General features: G+C 42.0%; 1 protein-coding gene across 5 annotated transcripts in view; it reads right to left on the reverse strand.

Moving 5' to 3' along the window:
• mfsd9 (major facilitator superfamily domain containing 9) overlaps positions 1 to 21,271 on the reverse strand; it is a 182,071-nt gene that overhangs the window by 122,538 nt on the left and 38,262 nt on the right. For all 5 annotated transcript variants that reach the window (XM_069891099.1, XM_069891095.1, XM_069891098.1 and 2 more), the window contains exons 4-5: positions 1,802 to 1,931; positions 743 to 952 (exon numbers count right to left, since the gene is read on the reverse strand). In XM_069891099.1, coding sequence (XP_069747200.1) covers positions 743 to 952; positions 1,802 to 1,931 — 340 coding nt within the window. The remainder of the gene's footprint in view (positions 1 to 742; positions 953 to 1,801; positions 1,932 to 21,271) is intronic.

A 21,271-nucleotide genomic window follows, 5' to 3' on the forward strand; every position in this document is an offset into this window, starting at 1 on the left:
CTACCATTAACCATGTACTCTGCCTTCCAATTCGACCTTCCAAAGTGCTTCACTTAGCCAGATTGAACTTACCTACTAACTAGTACAGATCTTGTTAATTTTTGAATAGTTAGCTCTTAATTAAAATGTTAATTATTATAGATCTGTGCTACAGAGTGAAAACATCAAATGACAAGCATAAAACTATCATCTGTTGAATTGTTTGTATAGAAACAATGATGATCGAATGTGTAATATTTAAACACAAACAAAGCTGCATACTGATAGATTATCAGTAATTGTTAAGAGTTGTGAATAAAAAGAAATAAGGAGCAGATTCCAGTTTAATTAATATTTGCAAATAACATACAAGCCAAAACATTTAGGGCATCTTATAAAATGGGAGGCCTAAATTATGAGGATCTTTATCTGAATCTTCACAAATTCGGGAAAGCTCTGGCTCCTTCAAAAGCAAATTAACTCAGGACCAATGTTACTACCACGATTATCTTAGTCACTACCCTTTATATGGGGGTCCATTTTTCTGAAACTAATTACTTTGAGGAAATGCCATTAAACATGTACTCTGCCTTTAAATTCAACTTTCCAAAGTGCTTCACTTAACTGGATTTAACTTACCTATAAATTAAGGCACTAAGGAGTTTTTCTGGAAGCAACAACTGAATGAGAAAGTTTAAAAAGTGACATTTCATTTGTGAATATAATAATAAACGTACCCTTGTTACACACAAATGAAACATACCTGCATTAATAAAGAAAATTGTGCAGCAAATGAAACACATTGTGTAGAAACCTCCATCCAGCTCAACAAGATATCCACTAAGTACAGGTCCCAGGATGAATCCAACACTGCAAACTGCATAGAATCTTCCCATCACATGAGGTCGTTCATGTCCAGAAACCAGGTCTGACAGAAGAGCTTTTACAATAGTCTGCGAATGCTTAAAGATGCCTGGGAAATACAGAACACAATAAGCTGACAGTAATATGTTAAACGAAACAAGACAATTGTGATTGACAACCTCATACATGACTACATGCAGGATAGAGATTTACAGGATCAATAAAGGTGGTCAAGGGATTTTTATCCAGAAATGCTGTGTAGAGCTTAGACTAGTCAGCAAAGCAATGTGAAATCTGGTGGGCAGCTTCATGATCCATTTTTTTTGTTGCCTGCCTTTAAATTATGTGTCCTGCCACAGATGCAGTTTAATTATTAGTAGCACTGTGTCGTTGAAGTAAAGGGCATAGTTTTGTTTTGTGTTTCTGTAGCTAGTATGACTATAAAAGGAACTAAAGATCACAATGTAAATATTTCTGTCTGCTGGGATTGCATGTGTTTTGGTCCACCCATACAGGAAGGTGAGGCACTTTATCATACCACAGACCAATCACTCAAACTGGATTGTGACTAAGAAACAACACCAGGAAAAACACACCTCTAGTCAGTTTCCGTTTGACAGTTTCTGAAAAAATATTGCAGAGACCCAAGAATGAAAGAAGGGAGCCAAATTTTGCACTCTGTGTGAAATTCGTGTCATGTGAAAATATACACACAAGTGATGATTTGTATAATGTATGAAATAATACTTCAACCTTGCAATTGATGTCATAGTCTTGACATGGTATGTAGTACATTTAACTTAAAAAAAATTCACTGATTAAAGATATAAATGGTTAAAAATCAAAATTTCCACTGGACCACAGCATGAAAGTCATCAAATCCCTTCAATTTTCAAACTATCAAAAAATACAAAAAGTTTACAAACAATAAGATTTTATGTTCAAATTATAAGCTCACCTGTGGGAATCCTAGCCAGTATAACCAAAGGAATGCTACTGGATTTGCCTAGCAGGCCATAGCTAAATCCGCTAAGTATCAAGGTGACTGTTAATATGCTTTGTCTTCCTACAACATCACTCCAGGAACCCTAAAGCAAATAAAGTTCAAAATAGATGTAAATAGATATTTAACTGCATATGATTTGAATTACTACTTTATATCTAAATAAGTGATAATATCCTCATTGTGAACAAGACATTACAATTCAGAAATACAGACTCTTGTGAGGTTTGTCAATAGGTGTGGCCAGACATTAAGGAGAAAAGCATGAACTTGTAGCAGTCCGATCTGGCCTCGTATACACGTCCTACACACAATGGCGCAGAGATGGTCTCCTCACTGAGGAGAGGCGCCAGGGTTAAAGAGCGGACTGCGGGGAGTGAGCGCCGCTCCGGAGACTATGCACTGACGTCACTCCCTTGAGCCAGTGAGGCGGGTGGGGGTGTTGGAGTGTTGTTTTTATAGCGCAGACTGTTTCAATAAACAGTCGGTTACTGGTTCACTCAACTCAGTGCGGACATTTTCCTTTCTCTTTGCAGTGCCACTGTATTGTAGGTGCTACAGTGGTGACCCTGCATAGGTTTCAACATTTTGAGACCTACCAAGCTCGCAGCAGCATGAACCCTACCGGCTTTACAGCGGCTGCTGAAGCTGCTGGCGACAAACCTGCTGAAGTTGCAGCCATTTCTACTCCTGCCCCAGCTACGGTGAATGCCGTGGTCGACCACTTGCCACTATTTTGAGGCAATCAGCCACGTAGTTGGCTGCAACTAGCTGAGGCACAGTTTGTGTTAAGAGGCATAATGGCTGAAAATACCAAATTCTGGCATGTTGTCAGCGCCCTGGATCCAGTCACAGTAGCAAGAGGTTTTTTTATGAACCACCCGCCCATGGAACACATATATCCTCTTTTGTCAGTTCTTACTCGACTCTTTCGAACTCAACTGGCACAAACGGGGCAGTTCACATACTTAACTCACAGGGCCTAGGGGACCGCAACCCCTCCAACTTTATGCAGGAGCTAGTGGCGTTAGCAGACTGACACACTAAGTGTTTCCTGTTTGAAGTCCTAGTCTTGTCGAAGTTGCCAGTCCACGTTGCCTCAGCCATCTCTAATGTGGACTTTGCTCACCCGCACCTCGTGGCCAAGAAAGTAGACCGGCTTTTCCGAACCCCACAGCTGGACTCAATCCATGTTCAGCCTATTTTTGCGGTGGTGCTTCCACACCAGCAGGGACTACTCCGTCCCCCTCCCCAGCAGCCATGCAGACTTAGTTCAGCGACTGTCCCAACAAGGCTACTGGTTACTGCTACTACCACCGTTGATGGGGCCGTAATGCCTGATGTTGCGTCCCCTCCCCTTTAATTTTCTCAGATCCACTTGTGGCTGGATGCTGGAAAAACAAGAAAGCCAGCTTTCGTTAGTGGCTTTGGCAGTTGACACCAGTAAAGGCCTCCTTTACTTACAGGACCTGAAGATTGGCCAACTTCTCCTTGTGGACATTGGTGCTGAGGTCAGCTTCATACCATCCACATTCTTAGAGAGGAGAAACAACCCCCAAGGTTTCCCTTACAGGCAGCCAACAGTTCTATGATCCCCAGCTATGGAACTCGACTCATGACTATCTTGGTTCGGCTGGGAGTCGGAGGAGGAGCTTGGAGAGAGTCAGGCTGTGAATCAGAGGAGCTTGGTGAAAGTGAGTCAGAGGAGGAGGAGCTTGCTGAAAGTGAGGAGAAGGTAAGGTATTAAAGTCGGGGGCTTACCGGGGCTTGGGCTTACTTGGTTCGGCTGGGAGTCGGACGAGGAGGAGGTTGGAGAGAGTCGGGCTGTGAATCAGTGGAGGAGGAGCTTGCTGGAAGTGATAGGGTTAATTGGTCAAGGGGCCAATAAAAGGAGTGAAAGGGGAGGGAGCGGCCAGTGAGGAGTGGCTCATTGAGTGAGTGGAGCAGTGAAGGAGTGAGACTTCCTGGCTTTGGCTTATCAGGCTTCGGCGAAAGCAGGCAAGGAGAAAAGGTAAGCTGAGTTATTTGCCTTCGTATTCAGAGTCATGCCAATAGGGTTAGTGCTCTGTAGTGGGTGTCAGATGTGGGAACAATGGGTGACCTCCACCCTCCAAAATGGCCACATCTGCACCAGGTGTACCGAGATGCAGTTACTAAGGGAGCGAATTAGGGATATAGAGTTGCAGATTGATGACCTGGGGCTTGTAAGGGAGAGTGAGGAGTTAATCGACTCAATTTTCAGGGCGATAAATACTCCAGAACCCATGTCAGGTAAGTGGGAAACCGTCACGGGGGAAAGGAAAAAGTGAGAAAAACAGAGAGCACACCAGTGAGTATCCCACTCAGCAACAGTTATGTTGCGTTGGATTCTGTTGAGGGAGATGACCGGACAGAAGATGGCCACGGGCACCAGGTCAATGGCAATGAGCCTGGCAGAGTGGTGCAAAAGAAAAGGAAAAGGAGAAATGCAGTAGTTATTGGGGACTCCATTGTCAGGGGTACGGACAGGAGGTTCTGTGAGCCAGATAAGTATACCCGCATGATGTGCTGCCTCCCTGGTGCAAGGGTACGAGATATCACAAATCGGGTCCAAAATATTCTGAGAGGAGAGGGAGAGCAACCTGATGTCTTGGTACATGTGGGTACAAATGACATTGACAAGAAAAGGGAGGAGGTAATGAAAAGAGATTATAGTGCGCTGGGACGAAAGCTGAAAGACAGGAATGCTAGGGTGGTGATCTCGGGATTACTACCTGTTCCAAATGCAAGTGATGAAAAGAATGTAAGGATAAGGAAAATGAACGTGTGGCTGAGGTGCTGGCGTACAAGGCAAGGATTTGGCTTCTTGGATCATTGGGATCTCTTTTGAGGAAGGCATGATCTTTACAAGAGGGACGGGTTGCACCTAAATCCAAAAGGTGTCAACATTTTGGCAAGTATGTTTGGTACAGCAGTGGGGCAAGGTTTAAACTAATTTGGCAGGGGTAAGGGAACAAGAGTGATAGGAAAAAGGGTAGGGAAGATAAAGTAATGGCCAGGAAAAGTAAAATAGGAAAAGTAATGTTGGGAGGAGAAAGTAAAAAATCAGATGGTGCAGTGAGTTTTCGGGTCAATGATAGTGTTAAGAAAATTACAATGAAAAATAGTGGGCAGAAAAATCAAAAGAAAAGGTTACAGAAGTCACTAGATATTAAAAGGACAAAGAGCATAAGGGCACTTTATCTAAATGCCCGCAGTATTAGAAATAAGGTTAGTGAACTTGAGGTGCAAATCGGTACCCATGCCTATGATTTGGTAGCCATCACGGAAACATGGCTACAAGGTGACCCTAAATTGGAATTAAACTTTCAAGGGTATCAGGTGGTGCAAAGTGATAGACAGGATGGTAAGGGAGGTGGAGTTGCACTCTTAATCAAAGATGAGCTCCAGGCAGTAGTGAGGAATGATATAAGATCTAAAGAGCATAATGCTGAGTCCATTTGGGTAGAGATAAAGAATAACAAAGGGAAAAAAATTATTGGTGGGTGTTATCTATTGCCCACCATATAACAATAGGTCAGTGGCACAGGAAATAAATAGAGAGATAAGTGGGGCATGTAATAATGATACGGGAGTCGTCATGGGGGAGTTTAACTTCCACATAGATTGGGAAAATCAAGTTGGTCATGGGAGTCTGGAAGAGGACTTCATAGAATGCATCCGCGATAGCTTTCTTGAGCAGCATGTTAAGGAACCCACAAGAGAAAATGCTCTCCTGGATCTAGTGTTGTGCAATGAGATAGGTAGAATAAATGATGTAATAGTTAGAGACTATCTGAGAAATAGCGATCATAGTATGATTGAATTTCTCATTCAGATGGAAGGGGAAATAGATCTAAAACTAATATATTATGCTTAAACAGGGGTGACTCCCATAGGATGAGGGAGGAATTGGGCAGAGTGGACTGGGAGCACAGGCTAATTGATGAAACAGTTGAGGAACAGTGGAAGATTTTCAAAGAAATATTTTGTAATGTTCAACGAAAATATATTCTGGTCAGGAAAAAGGGCAGCAAGGGAAGGAAAAATCAACCGTGGTTAACAAAGGAAATAAAGGAGAGTATAAAATTGAAGGCACTTGTGTACAAAGCTGCAAAGAGCAGTGGGAAACTAAAAGATTGGGAAAACTTTAAGAGACAACAAGGGGTTACAAAGCAGGTAATAAGAAATGGGAAAAAGGATTATGAAAGTAAATTGGCACAAAATATAAAAAAAGAAAGCAAAAAATTTTATAAATATATAAAATGGAAGAGGGTGGCCAGAGTTAACATAGGACCCTTGGAGGATGAGAAAGAAAAACTGGTAGCAAAAAATGAGGAAATGGCTGAGGCATTAAACAAATATTTTGTGTCAGTCTTCACAGTGGAAGACATGTCCAGTATGCACAAGTGCGGAGTTAAGGATGCGAATGTTGTGGAGGGCCTTGATAAAATAGTTGTTAAAAGGAAGTAGTGATGGAGAAACTAATGGGACTAAAGCCAGACAAATCACCTGGTCCTGATGATATGCATCCAAGGGTTCTGAAGGAAATGGCAGAAGTTATAGTTGATGCATTGGTGGTCATATACCAAAATTCTTTGGATTCTGGGCAGGTCCCGGCAGACTGGAAGACAGCAAATGTCACGCCACTTTTTAAGAAGGGATGTAAGCAGAAGACTGGAAATTATCGGCCAATTAGCTTGACGTCTGTGGTTGGAAAAATGCTTGAAGCCGTCATTAAAGATGAAATAGTGAAACTTTTGGAATGTAAGGGTTCAATCAGGCAGACGCAGCATGGTTTTAGAAAGGGAAGATCTTGTTTGACAAACTTGTTAGGATTCTTTGAGGATATAATGGGTGCGGTGGATAGAGGGGAACAGGTTGATGTTGTATATTTGGATTTCCAGAAAGCGTTTGATAAGGTGCCACACAAGAGACTTATCAGCAAGTTACAGGAAAGTGGAGTCCGGGGAAGTCTATTGGCCTGGATTGAAAATTGGTTGTCTGACAGGAGGCAGAGAGTCGGGATAAATGGGAGTTTTTCAGGTTGGCAGAGAGTGGTAAGTGTGAGGTTATCCACTTTGGCAAGAAAAATAAAAGAGCTGAATATTATTTAAAGGGTGAAAAACTACAGCATGCTGTTGTGCAGAGGGACTTGGAAGTGCTTGTGCATGAATCGCAAAAAGTTAGGTTGCAGGTGCAGCAGGTTATTAAGAAGGCAAATGGAATGTTGGCCTTCATCGCTAGAGGAATTGAATTCAGGAGTAGGGAGGTAATGTTGCAACTGTATAAGGTACTGGTGAGACTGCACCTGGAGTACTGTGTCCAGTTCTGGTCTCCATATTTGAGGAAGGATATACTGGCTTTGGAGACGGTCCAGAGGAGGTTTACTAGGTTGATCCCTGGGATGAAGGGGTTGACTTATGATGAAAGATTAAATCATCTAGGATTGTATTCGCTCGAGTTCAGAAGAATGAGAGGAAATCTTATAGAAACATATAGGATTATGAAGGGTATGGATAGGATAGATGTAGGAAGGTTTTTTGAGCTGGCCGGGGAAACTAAAACGAGAGGACACAGTCTCAAGATTCGGGGGAGTAGATTTAGGACAGAGATGAGGAAAAATAGTTTTCCCAGAGAGTAGTGAATGTTTGTAATTCTCTAACCAGGGAAGTGGTTGAGGCTGCCTCATTAAACATATTTAAAATTTGGTTAAATTTTTACATGATAGAGGAATTAGGGGATATGGGGAGAAGGCAGGTAGGTGGAGTTAGGTCATAAATTAGATCAGCCATGATCTTATTGAATGGCGGAACAGGCTCGATGGGCCATTTTTGGCCTACTCCTGTTCCTACTTCCTATGTTCCTATACACCAAGGACACAGTTTTCTGATGGAGTGCACAGTTGCCTCCATGGGTCAAGCCCTCCTAGGGGCAGACTTTCTGTGGGCCACCGAACTGCTGGTGGATTTGACCAGGTGCCGCCTAGTGAATGCAGCAACCTTCCAGGTCTTTCCCCTCCCCGTACACCAACAAAATTTCCAGCCAATGGTAGTCCATGCCTCCTACTGGCTGATTTCCCGTCACTGCTAGTGCTGAATTTCCATGACACAGAACCTGCAAACGGCGCCCAGCACTTTCATTGAGACCACTGGCCCACCAGTTCACCAGGGCAAGACAACTTCCCCAGGACAAGCTACTCCTGGCCAAAACCGAGTTTGCAAACATGGAGGAGTTGGATATCGTCTGCCGCTCAAACAGCCCTTGTGCCTCCTCCCTACCCAAGAACTCTGGAGGGTGGCGCTCGTGCGGTGACTACTGGCAGTTAAATGACGTCACGGTACCAGACGGGTATCCAATATTACATGTGCAAGATTTCGCTGCTCAACTCCGGGCCATCCGCAGTTTTTCCAAACTAACCTCTCTCAAGGGACTGCAGGAATTTGTAGGGATGGTGAATTTTTACCATCGTTTCCTCCCAGGAGCAGCAGCCATCATGCAACCACTATTCAACCTCATCAAAAGGGGAGAGAAGACTCTCTTCTGGTCCATTGAAGCACTCCAAGCCTTCGATGCAACCAAAACAACACTACCTGAAGCCACCTTCTCGGACCACCCAGACCCAGACTCCCCTTTGTCATTGACGACGGACGCCTCCAAGAGAGCGGTCGGCGCAGTACTGCAGCAGTGGATCGATCAACAATGAAAGCCATTTGCTTTCTTCAGCAAGCACCTGAAGCCACCCGAACTTAAGTACAGCTCTCTACCTGGCCATACACTATTTTAGGTACATCCTTGAGGGCTGGGTATTCACAGCATACACACACCACAAACTACTGGTACAAGCACTGGGGAAGATCGTAGACCCATGGTCAGCCAGACAGCAACGCCACCTTTCCTATATCTCAAAATTTACTACAGACATCCAACACATCGCAGGATGTCCAATATAGTAGTAGATGCACTCTCACGCCCAACAATCTTCTAGGTTATGGCATGGCCCAACTCACCAGGGACCAGGCCAAGGATTCAGACATATAAGCCTACCACACGGCCATCACAGTACTGCAGGTACAGGAGTTTGTCCCTGAACCAGGAGGACCACTACTCCTTTGCGACATGTCCACTGGTCGCCCGAGGCCCATCCTTCCCGCTGTTTGGAGACACCAGGTGTTCAACCAAGTGCACACTTTCACACCCCTCCATCAGGTCCGGCTCGTCTCAGATCACTTTATTTGGCACAGACTAAACCATGAAGTCTCTCTCTGGGCGAAGAACTGCATACAATGTCAATGTGCCAAAATCCAGCAACGCACTAAGGTACTGTTACAACCCTTCCCACCTACAGAAAACAGATTCCACCATATCTATGTGAGGCTACAATCAAAGTACTGCACCGTCACAGGGAACACAGATGCAGCATTCCTACATCGGTCTGTACAAAGTGCTGAAAAGCAACAGATCCACTCTGCTCTTGGACATTGGGGGAAAATGAACTTTATACCAGGGACCGACTCAAAACTGCCCATGTGGACACAGCCGAGCCAGTGCCGTTTCCACCTCCACTGTGGTCACTCTCCCCATACAACCTAAGACTCAGACTATTGTACCAGGTGACGATTCTGGGGGGTGTGGGGTGTTATAGATAGAGAATTTGGGTTAAAAAGGGTTTAAGTTAAAATGTGATGATTAGTCATAAAAGGGGGATAACCACTAGAGTTTAGCTGGAAAATGTTACAACAGACTTGCAACCGATTTAACTACAGAGAGACATGCAGGAGCCAAAGATTGATAAAGAGTGAAAAACAGGATTTGGTGTGAGCAGAGGTCATGAATGATCGTGGTGTGCGTGACTAACAGTAATCAGGATGATTCTGCAAAAACTAACCAATTAAAGCAGTGTAGTGGAGATGCCGAAGGACAAGCAAATTGTATAAAAAACAACGCACTGTATGTATCAGGGCTTGACTTGGCGAGAAGCCGGTTGAGTCCAACTCTGCAGACTTGTGAATAAAGCTTGTCGTGTCACCGATCTTAAAGAGACTCATTTATGAGAATTTGTGTTTCTGACATGGGGTGTACTGTAGCCCCCATGATTCCGGCTGACCACGCATTCCGGGGCTCCATGCTAAGATGGCGCTGGACCCCCTTCGTCTTGGGGATGAAGTCAGCAGACTGGGGAATGTGTTGGGAGCGTTGTGATGTCATTTCTGGTTTCAGGACCGATGAACGGTTTGTAGACTTTGGCTGTTTGACAAGAAAGGCAGGTCTTTGCCCACTGGGAGACTTTAAAAAAAAAAATTCATGCCAGTCAAACTTCGATGCCATAAATTTGTTTGCCATCCATATCGATGGGTACGACAACCCATGTACCTGGTCAAAATGTCTTTTGCACCACGCTGTCGGTACTACGGGCTGGGCTTTTCCTATGGAAAAGTCACAGAGCAGTGCAGTTCTCTCTGGGTCCATTTCAATTTCTTGCAGTTGGAGTCCTGTTATTGCGGTCCAGAAAGCTTGCACCTGCTGGACCATGGCTAATGCTTTCCAGTCTAGACACCAGTGATGGAGCTGATCTCGGGTCTGGAGAGGTCGTCTGCAATGACATAGTCTTTCCCCGACACACGTTGAATGTCAGAGGTGAATTCTGAAAGGAAAGACAGATGTCCCTGTTGTCTTGCTGTCCATGGATCTGAAGTTTGTGGTCAGTAAATGCAATGAACTGCCGTCCCCCTAGGAAATGGCGAAAGTGTTTTGTGGCCAGATAAAGCACCAATAGTTCCCCATCAAAGTTCTGGGGTCTGTAGATTGCAGCTGCATTTAATTTCTGGTGGCCATTCCAGGACCGCTCCTACTGCTGTGTTGGAGGCGTCCGACACCAGTGCCAACAGGGCATCCATGCATGGTTGCCTTAGCTAGCACCTCCTTAGCTTCCAGGAATGTTGTCTCTGCCTCGGGCGTCCAAATCAACAGCTTTTGTTTGCCCATCAAGAGGTGGAAAAGTGGGCATAATACCTTAGCAGCCACAGGAACAAAACGGTGGTAGAGGTTCACCATGCCCAAAACTCTTGCAAACCTTTAATGGTGGAGGGCCTTGGGAAATTCAGGATGGCTGCCACTTTAGTAGGCCACGGGCCTGCTCTGGCAGATGTGATTCTGTGCCCGTGAAAGTCAATGGTGTCCTTACTGAATTCGCACTTGGCCGAGTTGACAGTACGTCCGCAAACCTGGAGCTTCCTGAATAAGAGTCTGAGGTACTGGCCATACTCTTCCTCTGTAGTGCTGGTTACTAGGAAATCATCTATGTAGATGAAAACGAAGGGGAGGTCTCTGGAAACTGCATCCATTTTGTGTTGGAAAGTTTGTGCCACATTTTTTAAAACCGAATGGTATCCTCAGGAATTCAAAAAGTCCGAATGGGGTTACAATGGGCGTTTTTGGCATATCATTTGGGTGTATGGGGATTTGGTGGTAGCGTTTCACGAGGTCTACTTTGGAAAAGAGCCGTTTCCCATGCAAGTTTGCAGCAAAAACCTAAATGTGCGTTATCAGGTAGCGATCTGGTACTGTCGCACTGTTAAGCCTCCGGTAGTCACCCAATGGACGGCAACACCTGCTTGCTATAGGGACCATACATAGGGAAGACGACGAGGGGCTGTCGGAACACCTTTAGCCTGTTGTAGACGGTCGGTGGGTGGTGTGTGAGAGTCTCCTCGCCTTGGTGTGGATGGGCAGTCCCTCAGTCATCACCTCATGTTGGATGTTGTATGGCGGGGTCTTCAAATGAAATTCCGGTGTGAGGAATTCTGGAAATTCAGTTAAGAATTTCACAAATTTGTCTGTAGCTAGGGCTTATACTTGCAGGGCTGGGTGCTTTTTAGGCAAGAGTGGGCATATCTGGAAAGTGGAGGCATGGACTAACTGGTGGCCGCGCACATCAACCAATAGGTTATTGGCCCTCAGGAAATCTGCCCCTAGGATTGGTTGGGGTACGGCTGTGATAGTGAAATCCCACTGGTATGCCAATTCTCCCAATAACAAATGGACTGACCTGGTGCCGTAGCTGGGTATAGGCATTCCATTTGCCATGAGTAGATTGAATTGCTTGGCCCGTGTTTCCTGTTCAAAGGCGTTCGGTGGCAGGATGCTGTGTTGACTAAAGATCTTCATCCAGAGATCCGGAGGCCTGTATGTTCGCCAACTGCTGCAGCCATTACTGGCGGCTGGCAGTGCCATTTCCCTGATTGTCGGCTGAGTAGATGCAATGATGGGCATTCTGGCCCCACTTTCTATGGTAGAAACAGCACCCATCTCGTTGCTGGCCTTTGGGTCCCCCTGCCTGTCTTGGGTTGTGGGCAGGTGCCGAAGTGGACGAGGTAGTCACTCTGTTGGTTGCGGCTACCTGTTGGACTGTCAGAACAGAGGTCTTGGGAACCTTGTATAGTCCGTCTGCCTCGGCTGCTACCGCACAAGGGTCAGAAAAATCCGTGTTGGGTAGGAACAAGGCGAAATTGCAGGGGAGGAGTTGTAAAAAGGTGGCTTTGAACATCAGGCATTTGGAGTGTCTGTCAGCTAATGCTAGCATTTCAATCATTAGCTCAGAGGGGGACGTGACCCCGAGTTTGTCTAGGTTGAGGAGATGCATCCCTCTTTCCAGCTCTATCATGGAGAAAGTTCGTAGGAGGTGGGTCTTGAATGCCTCGTACTGACCTGCTGCTGGAAGGAAGATCAGGAACAGTTCGACTTTAATGGCCGACTCCTCGTCTTGCAACATGACAACGTACCAAAACTTTGTAGCTTCGCTGGTAATATTGCAGAGGTGGAATTGTGCCTCCGCCACACATGTGGTCTGTGTGGCCAGAATGCTGGGAACTTAATGGCAACGGCACTCAGAGCAGGTTTATCTGCCATTGTGTAGGGTTCAGAGATGTCTGAACCGTTGGGGTCAACAAGGGCGGATCTACAAACAAAACGTCTGACTCGCATTTTGGTCAGAAAAAAGCTACTTTAATCAGTTTGACTGGCAACTTTTATGTCACTTCCGGTTCAGCCATCCCAAAACCAGACGTGATGTCACAACAGTCCCGACGCATTCCCCAGTCTGCTGACTTTCATCCCAGAAATGAAAGGGGTCCTGCGCCATCTTAGCGCGGAACCCTGGAATGGGTGGTCAGCCGGAATCACGGGGGCGATTCGAGCATGAAGTCCCACCCCTCGGCTGCCACTACAAGGCATTTCAAAATAATTTGCAAAATTATTGGAAAGAATGGGGGAATAGATTTAATGGAATTGAGTTCTAGGAACTGTTATAAACCAATGGTCTAATGGCCTCCTTTTTAACAATTTTAATGATTCTTCTCTAAACAGTGAAAGCTTGAAACTGATAAGGTAACATGATGAGGTGAATGGCACCTGATAAATGCCTCGACTTAAGAACATCACCTTAGTTGATGCTGCTTTGGAGATGACCCTACAATATTCTGGAGACTAAACAATTATACATTATAATAATAAATAAATTGTCTTTTGATAGTTACTAACTGATATGGTTATCATAAAATCACAGAGGCTGCACTTTCAATCAGGAGATAATCAGGGGATACTGTCAAGGTTCTGGAACATTGAATGTTGCAGCATAGTACAAGCCCTTTGGTGCACGATGTTGTGTCCACCTATGTAAAGCTACTTCACAACAATCTAACCTTGGTCCCTTCAACACACCGATAACCTTTTTTTTTTTTAAACACATCCACGTGCCCATTTGAGTTTTATAATGTCCCTGTTGTACCAACCTACACCACCACCCCCACCAATGCATTTCAGGTACTCACAACTCTGTGTATTAAAATAAAACTTATCTCCGATGCCTCCCTAAACATTCCACTATTTGTTTTATAAAGCTGTAACATCGCTGATTGCTCTTGAACTCAGTCCCTTTAATAACGAAGGCTAGTCAACTTGTACGACAATTGATCAATGGATGAACCCCAAGATCTCTTTGCTCCTCTACACTGTTTAGAATCCTTCCAGTGACCACATACTCTGCCCTTGTTTGACCTTTCATAGTGTATCGCCACACCTATCCAGATTGAACTTCATCTGCCACATCTCTGCCCCTCTACAGTCTGTCTATATCCTGTTGTAACCTACAACAACCTTCTACACTATCTTCAACACCTCCACCCTTCACATCATCTTCAAACTTACTGAACCACTTCTTCATCCAAGTCATTTATAAAAATCACATAGATTAGGGGGTTACAGAACAGATCACTATGGAATGCCACAAGCCACTGACCTCCAGGCAGAATATGTTCCATCTTTTCCTCTGCAGGCAAGCCAATTCCAACACAAGGAGCCAAGGTTCCATGGAACTCCTACATAGAGACTTTATGAATGAGCCTGCCATGGGGAACCTTGTCAAACAGTATTAAAATCCATATGCACCACATCTACTGCCCATCCTTCATCAATTTTTTTGTTACCTCGTGAAATTTAATTTGGGCTCAAACTGCATGAAGGATTAATTTTTGCAAGAAATTGTTCATGCAAAAATCAATGGAAAGCAAATTCATTGAATGTTTAGCAGAGAAATTTGCCAAACCATTTAAATGCCAACATTCATACTTGAGTCTTGAACAAGCATCAGTTTTAACAGTCCATGTTAGGGGTCCCTGGCTGATAATCAAGACACAAGGATTTAAAATGGGAAGAGGACCTTACTCAACCAGTCCTAAAAAATTCTGCTCAACTGCAGTTATAAATGTGATTCAAAAAGAGTAACTGTCCAGCAGCAATGGTGTGCTCCTAAAATATGGACAAGAGGAAAAATTGATATTTTAACCTTTGGCATAAATTATGTGAAATAATGGACCGCTCCTCTCGCCACCATCCATGGAGACATGTCGATGAAGCTTTACCATTAAAAATGTCCATATCTAACCATCTCCTTAGCTGTGACATTTGGTCCTGTATTTTTCCTGTACTCCTGTTAATAATAAGATACTCTCTTGAGCACATCTGAACAAACCTCAAGTATATTGAAATTTAAACATGATCCCCTAATACTTTTTCAACATTTCAATTTGTCACTTTTGGCAATGATTCTCTATGGGTAAACGTTAATTGGCTAATTGCTTGTGGAGGATATCATGCAATAAACAGGTTTTTTTTTTCTTGCTCTTAGCTAATAGGACAAAGAATGCCACATCATATGTTTTTCCGTAACTATTTCCTTTTAGAGCTAATCTAATTTAGATATCTCATATCAATTTACAACTTAAAAATTTCCATTCTTAATGCTAACCAAATAATCTTGTTTCAATGTTAGATCCATATTTAATTAACAATACTCTGCTGCTAAGATTTATTCCAAAAAATAATTCTCTAAAGTACTGGCAAAATATCTTCCATGCCATTGCAAATTTAGTTTTTTTTTTAAGAACAGTATGGACCTAAAGGAAATTTTATTAGATGCCTGGCATTTTAAAACTAATGCTTTAAGGTTTAAACATAGGTGGAGTTTCTTTCATTGTATGCACCACACCAGTTTAATGCCCACTTTGGACTGCAAATTAATTCTGTTCTACTTAAAGATCGATTCAGATTATTCATTTTAATGTGGAAAATTTCAAACAATGCTTTAAACAGCTGTTTCCTAACGCACGGGAAGGCAGCAGAATATGTGCAATGAGTTCCAAATTAATTATAATGCTCATTTGATAAAGAATACAGATTTGCTTTGGTGATGATAGTGGGCTTAGAGAGTGCTAGTGAGGCATTTAAATGCACAAGGAATTGATGAAAGCATGATCATTGATAGGATTTATAACATAACCAAAACAAGATCTTTCCCCCACTTTCAAAGAGTAAAAAATAGCAAATGTGGAAGTGGGATTCTTGAGGTACTCAGCAAGTCAGGCAGAATTTGAGGGAAAAAAATAGGAATTAACATTTCAGGCTACTTATTTTTAGAAAAAAAACAAGTAAACAAAGAGAACAATGGGAATATTTGTTCTTGTCTGAAAATCAAGATTTGCACAATAATTAAAGTGCTGCTGGTGTCATTTACCAGAGGACGATGAATCCACATTAATCATCATTGATCTGCCTAGATTGTTAGTGAGGAGAGTGGTGCCAGCAGAAGGAAAGGAAAAACATGAAATTGTGAAATGGTTTTAAGTTACGTGAATTTAATTAAGACTGTTCACAAGTTTGTCTCATGCTCATGATTTAATTTTGCTGGAGAAATGTCCTAATTACTAGAGCATTTGGATGGACAACAGTGTCTGGCATTTTATTTCATCCTGATTCAAGTGCAGGACAGAATTAATAATGGGGGAAAACATTGTGCTTCAATATTGAAAAGTTAAAATGACTTTCTACTCTTTAAGATATTGTTACTTTTCATACAAGTTAAGTGATTCTTATGGGCAATTCTTCTGTCTTGTCATCTGGGCAAATATGATACTGAGCTGCAGAGAAGGATTCCTGTATTCAGAGGAGTCACAAAACTCCATTTCTACAGTCATGTGTTACTAGACCCAGAAATTAAAAACACTAATTTACAACCTGTTTTCAAGAGGGTAAAAATATGCAAGTCATATGCTCTCTTCTCCTCCCTTCCGTTGGGTAAAAGATACTGTGCTTGAGAAAACATGAACCAAGAGAATCAAGAACTATTTCTTTCTTGCTGTATGTAGTCAGACTTCAAAATGGACCTCTCATTGGTAAATGATAATACCCTTGCACTGTTTTAACTATACTTTTCTCTCTTTCTTTCACTGTCTTTTTAACACTATACCATGCACTTTTTGATTTACCATAAACTAATATGCTTTTATTTCATTGTTAGTTTATTATTATGTAACTTGCTGTATGAGTTGACTTGCTGCAATGTAACCTCCTTATTTTTATACTTAGAGCGTTTCCAATGAAGACAAGCAAACCATATGCCTTCTTTATCACCCTTTTTACTTGCTTGGCCCCTTTCAATGAGCCATAGTACTGTACACATTTCCCTTACATTTGTCCTCACAAAGTGCAACACCTCATACTTGTCTCAATTAAACTTCATCTGCCATTTCTCTGCCAATACCTGTAACTGATCTACTGCTGTATTTGATAACTTGATATTCTGTCCACAACTCCACCAACCTTTTTATAAATAAATTTAGACATACAGCACAGTAACTGGCCCTTTCGGCCCATGAACTGGTGCCATCCAATTGCGTCCAGCTGACCTGCAACTCCCAGTATGATTTGAATGGTGAGAAAAAACTGGAGCCCCCAGGGAAAGCCCATGCAGACACGGAGAAAACATACAAATTTCTTTCAGTCAGTGTGGGTTTTGAACCCTGATCACAAACGCTATTGCACTAACTGCTATGCTAACCATGCTGCCCCAATCTTTGTATTGTCTGCAAACTTTCTATGATAATCTACCCATCTACTTTTTTCCATCCAAGTCACTTACATATAAAATCACAAAGAGGGGTCCCAACACTTGTCCCTGCAGAATGCCATTCATTACAGACCTCCAGCCTAAATAAGTCTTCCATCACTACCCTCTATTTTCTAAGTGCCAGCCAATTTCATATACAAACTATCAATTCAGATTCCATACATCTGCACCTTCTCAATGAAGGACCTTGTCAAATGTCTTACAAGTCCATGTGTATAAAGTTCACTCTCGTACCATCATCAACCAAATTTGTCACCACTTCAAAACAAAAACTCAAATAGTTGAGACATTCCCTTACAAAACCACAATGACTGTCCCTAATCTGACCATAATTTTCCAAATGTTCATAAATTCTATCCCTAAATATTCTTCCCAATAATCTCCCTCCCATTGGTGTGAGAGTTGCTGGCCTATAATTTCCTGTAGTATTCTTTTTCCCTTCTTGAACAAAGGTACAACATTTGCCACACTCCAGTCCTCCGGGATCTTTCCTGTCACTGGTGAGAATGCAAAAAAATTGGTCAAGGCCAATCTCTTTACTTGCCTCTGTCAATATCTGGGGGTGGGTGGGTGGGGGGGATACATCCTATCAGGCCCAGGGGATTTATCTACCTTAAGGCTCTTTAAAAGGTCCAATACGACTCCCTTCTTGATCTCAAAGTAACCCACACATGATGATGATGAGGTTATTGTCATATGCACAGAAATTCTTATTTGCTGGAGCTGAACAGGTTCTTTGTTTTAAAAAAAAGCATATTGAAATAAATGTTTAGAAATTTAATATAAAAGGTAGATAGATAATAAATATTCTGAATTTTCTAGTACAAAAAAGTAATGTGGTTGGAGCAGTCTACAATTAGCTTATCAAAGGAAGTTTCAAGAGCCTGACAGCTGTCAAAAAAAAACTGTCTTGAACCTAGAAGTTTCTAGGTAGCCTAAAGATAGCAGCAAAGGAAGTTCACTTTATGCTCCCTATCACTATCCATGTCCTTCTTCTTGGTAAATGTCAATGGAATGTACTCATTGATTAACTCACCCACTTCCTCAAAGTCCAATCATAAATTCCCTCCTTTGTGTCCAAATGGTAGTTCAAGAGGGACAGGTTGCATTTGAATGAAAAAGGGACCAACATCCTGGCAGGCAGATTCACTAGTGGAACACAGGTGGGTTTAAACTAGATTGATAGAGGGGTGGGATCCTATGCAGGACAGAAGCAGGTAAGAGGTTGGAGGTTTGCATGGAGGGAAATGAGAGAAAGTTTACTGGGCAGGAGTAAACCAGGGAATGAAGAAGTACTGTGATTTTAATTGCACCTATTTTAATGCTTGTCAGATAAGGCAGATGAATTTAGGCCATGGATAAATACATGTGACTGGGATGTGGCAGAACTAGCAGTTCTACATTGCAGATGTTTCAAGAGGGACAGACATGAGGGTAAAAAAGGAGGGGAGTCTGTGTTATTGATTAAGGAGGATGTCACAGCAATGGTCAGAGGTGATATTAGACATGTCAGCTACTGGGGCTACATCGGTGGAGCTGAGGAATGAGAAAGGCATGTTCATTTTATTGGGAATGTATTACAGATCCTTAACTAGTCAATAAGAATGAAGAGGAGAAAAAAGGCCAGGACACTGCTGCCACCTTTAGTTTAAATAAGGTTGTCATAGTAAGCCATTTTAATTTTCCAAATATTGACTGGGAAAACCATAGAGCAAAAGGTTTAGATGAAGTGGAATTTGACAACTGTGTTTAGGAATATTTCATACAGCTTTGTGCAGAGGGTTTCACACAGCAACTACTGTTCTATTAGATTGAAGATAGTTATTGAGAGAGAGAAAGAGAGAGAGAGGTCAGGATCAAGAGTTAAAATTTGAAATTGGGGCAAAGAAGAAGAAGATTAGGAAAATGGGATGTTTTCTAAATTTTTTTAATGTATACATAGTAAAATCTTCAATATGACAATATATTAAACCTTTTCATACGAAAAAAACAAAGAAAAGCCCTCCCCTCCACTTTGTACAAAATATAAATCCACACACCATCAGAGCTCACATTTATACCATCTATAAAAAAAATCTATATGGGGAAATCACATCTGTTTACATTGTAGCACATCTGTTATTATCATTATAATTGGCTCCCTTTATGGTCAAAATATGGCTACCAGATCTTAACAAATGTGCCATATGCGTTTTTTTAGATTGTATGTAATTTTCTCCATAGGTATACAACTATTCATCTCCATAGTCCATTGTGCTGTGAGTAAGGGAGAGTCGAACTTCCAAGTAATTGTAATACACTTCCCTTACCCATTGCGAAAGCTACTTTGACAAAAGAAATTTAGAATTTAGTTAACTTATTACTTATTTCAATAAAATTACTCAAAAGATAAAGTACTGGGTCATCTACAAAGAGCACTCCTGGTATCCTTGTTAGCATTTCCGCAGTATCCTACCAAAAAGGCCTCACCTTCACACACGACCATGCAACATGTAATCTCATACCTAAAACACATCTCCAATATATCAGATTTTGACCTATGTAGGTTCTGTGGCACAAGATATAATTGGTGTAGGAACTATACTGAAGCAGTCCATATCTTGCATTTGTAATTGATGACATGCTATGCAAACACCAATCAGACCAACATCTTTCTCATATTACAACACCCATGTCCAATTTGCATCTCTCTCTTTTGACCTCTGTAAATTTGGTTTTGCACTTTCACTTTGGAGAGCGTAGTACATTTTTGTTATTAATTTGGGTGTATTCCCCAGCCTGTTCATTCATTCCATTTCACTAACTTTAGGTGGGACCAATGTTGGTTCCCAACTTTCTCTCAAAAATTATCTTAGCTGTAGAAAATAAAAATAAGTTCCATTAGGTACTCCATATATCTGGTTTAGTTGATCAAAAGACACGAGTCCCCTCTGTATATCAGTCTTCAATGTGTCTTATAACTTTATCATACCAGGAGTTTAATAGTCTGTTACCTATATTCATAGGCAACAAAACATTCTTACATTTACATAATGGTACTCCTAATGATATCCCTGCTTTCCCGCCCCCCCCCCCCCCCCCCACCACCACTACACTCATCAATTTCTTGCCATACTCTAGGATTAATACAGGATTATCCATCTTTTTTGTTATTGACAACACTCCACATAAAATCCTTTGCTGCCCCTCTTTCATTGAGTATAGTCCCATCCGAATCCAAGGTTGTGGGGGGAGGGGGCTACCTTTCTTAGTGAAAGAAATCTGGCTTGTGCTGACAAATAATACTTGCTAAAATCCAGTAGCCTAAATCCTCCTATCTTATAATGTTACGATAATTTTTCCAGCGAAATTCTCAGCATCTTATTATTCCATATGAATTGCCTAATACAATTATTTAATAGTTTAAAGAAATTTTTCAGGAAAGAAATAGGCAGCAATTGATAAAGATCTTGTAATCTTGGCATCACTTTCAATTTGACACAGTTAACCCTTCCAATCAAAGTAATTGCCAAATCTTTCCATTTCTGCAATTCCTTTTCCATCTTCCCCTACAAGGGAGTATAATTTAATTTGTACAAATTTTGTAGATTACCAATCATGATTCCTAAATATTTAATTCCATCTACTTTTCATTTAAATCAACTTCCTTTTTGATATCTTTCATAATCAAAATATGTCTATGGCATTGTCTCGCTTTTATCCATATTAATTTTATAACCTGAAACTCTCAGATATTTTTCTAGTGTTGTTTGCAATTTCTCCAAAGACTCAGTCGAATCAGATAAATTTAGTAACACATCATTAGTATTTAGGCTGATTCTATGTTCTTGTCCAATTTTTAAGCCTTTAATATCCAGATTTCTCCATATAAACTTTGCCAGCGGTTCAATCGCAAGAATAAAAAGTGCTGGGGACAGGGGACACCCTGTCTACTCGATCTACTCAGA

The sequence above is a fragment of the Narcine bancroftii genome, chromosome 7 (assembly GCF_036971445.1).
Source record: "Narcine bancroftii isolate sNarBan1 chromosome 7, sNarBan1.hap1, whole genome shotgun sequence".
NCBI lineage: Eukaryota > Metazoa > Chordata > Chondrichthyes > Torpediniformes > Narcinidae > Narcine > Narcine bancroftii.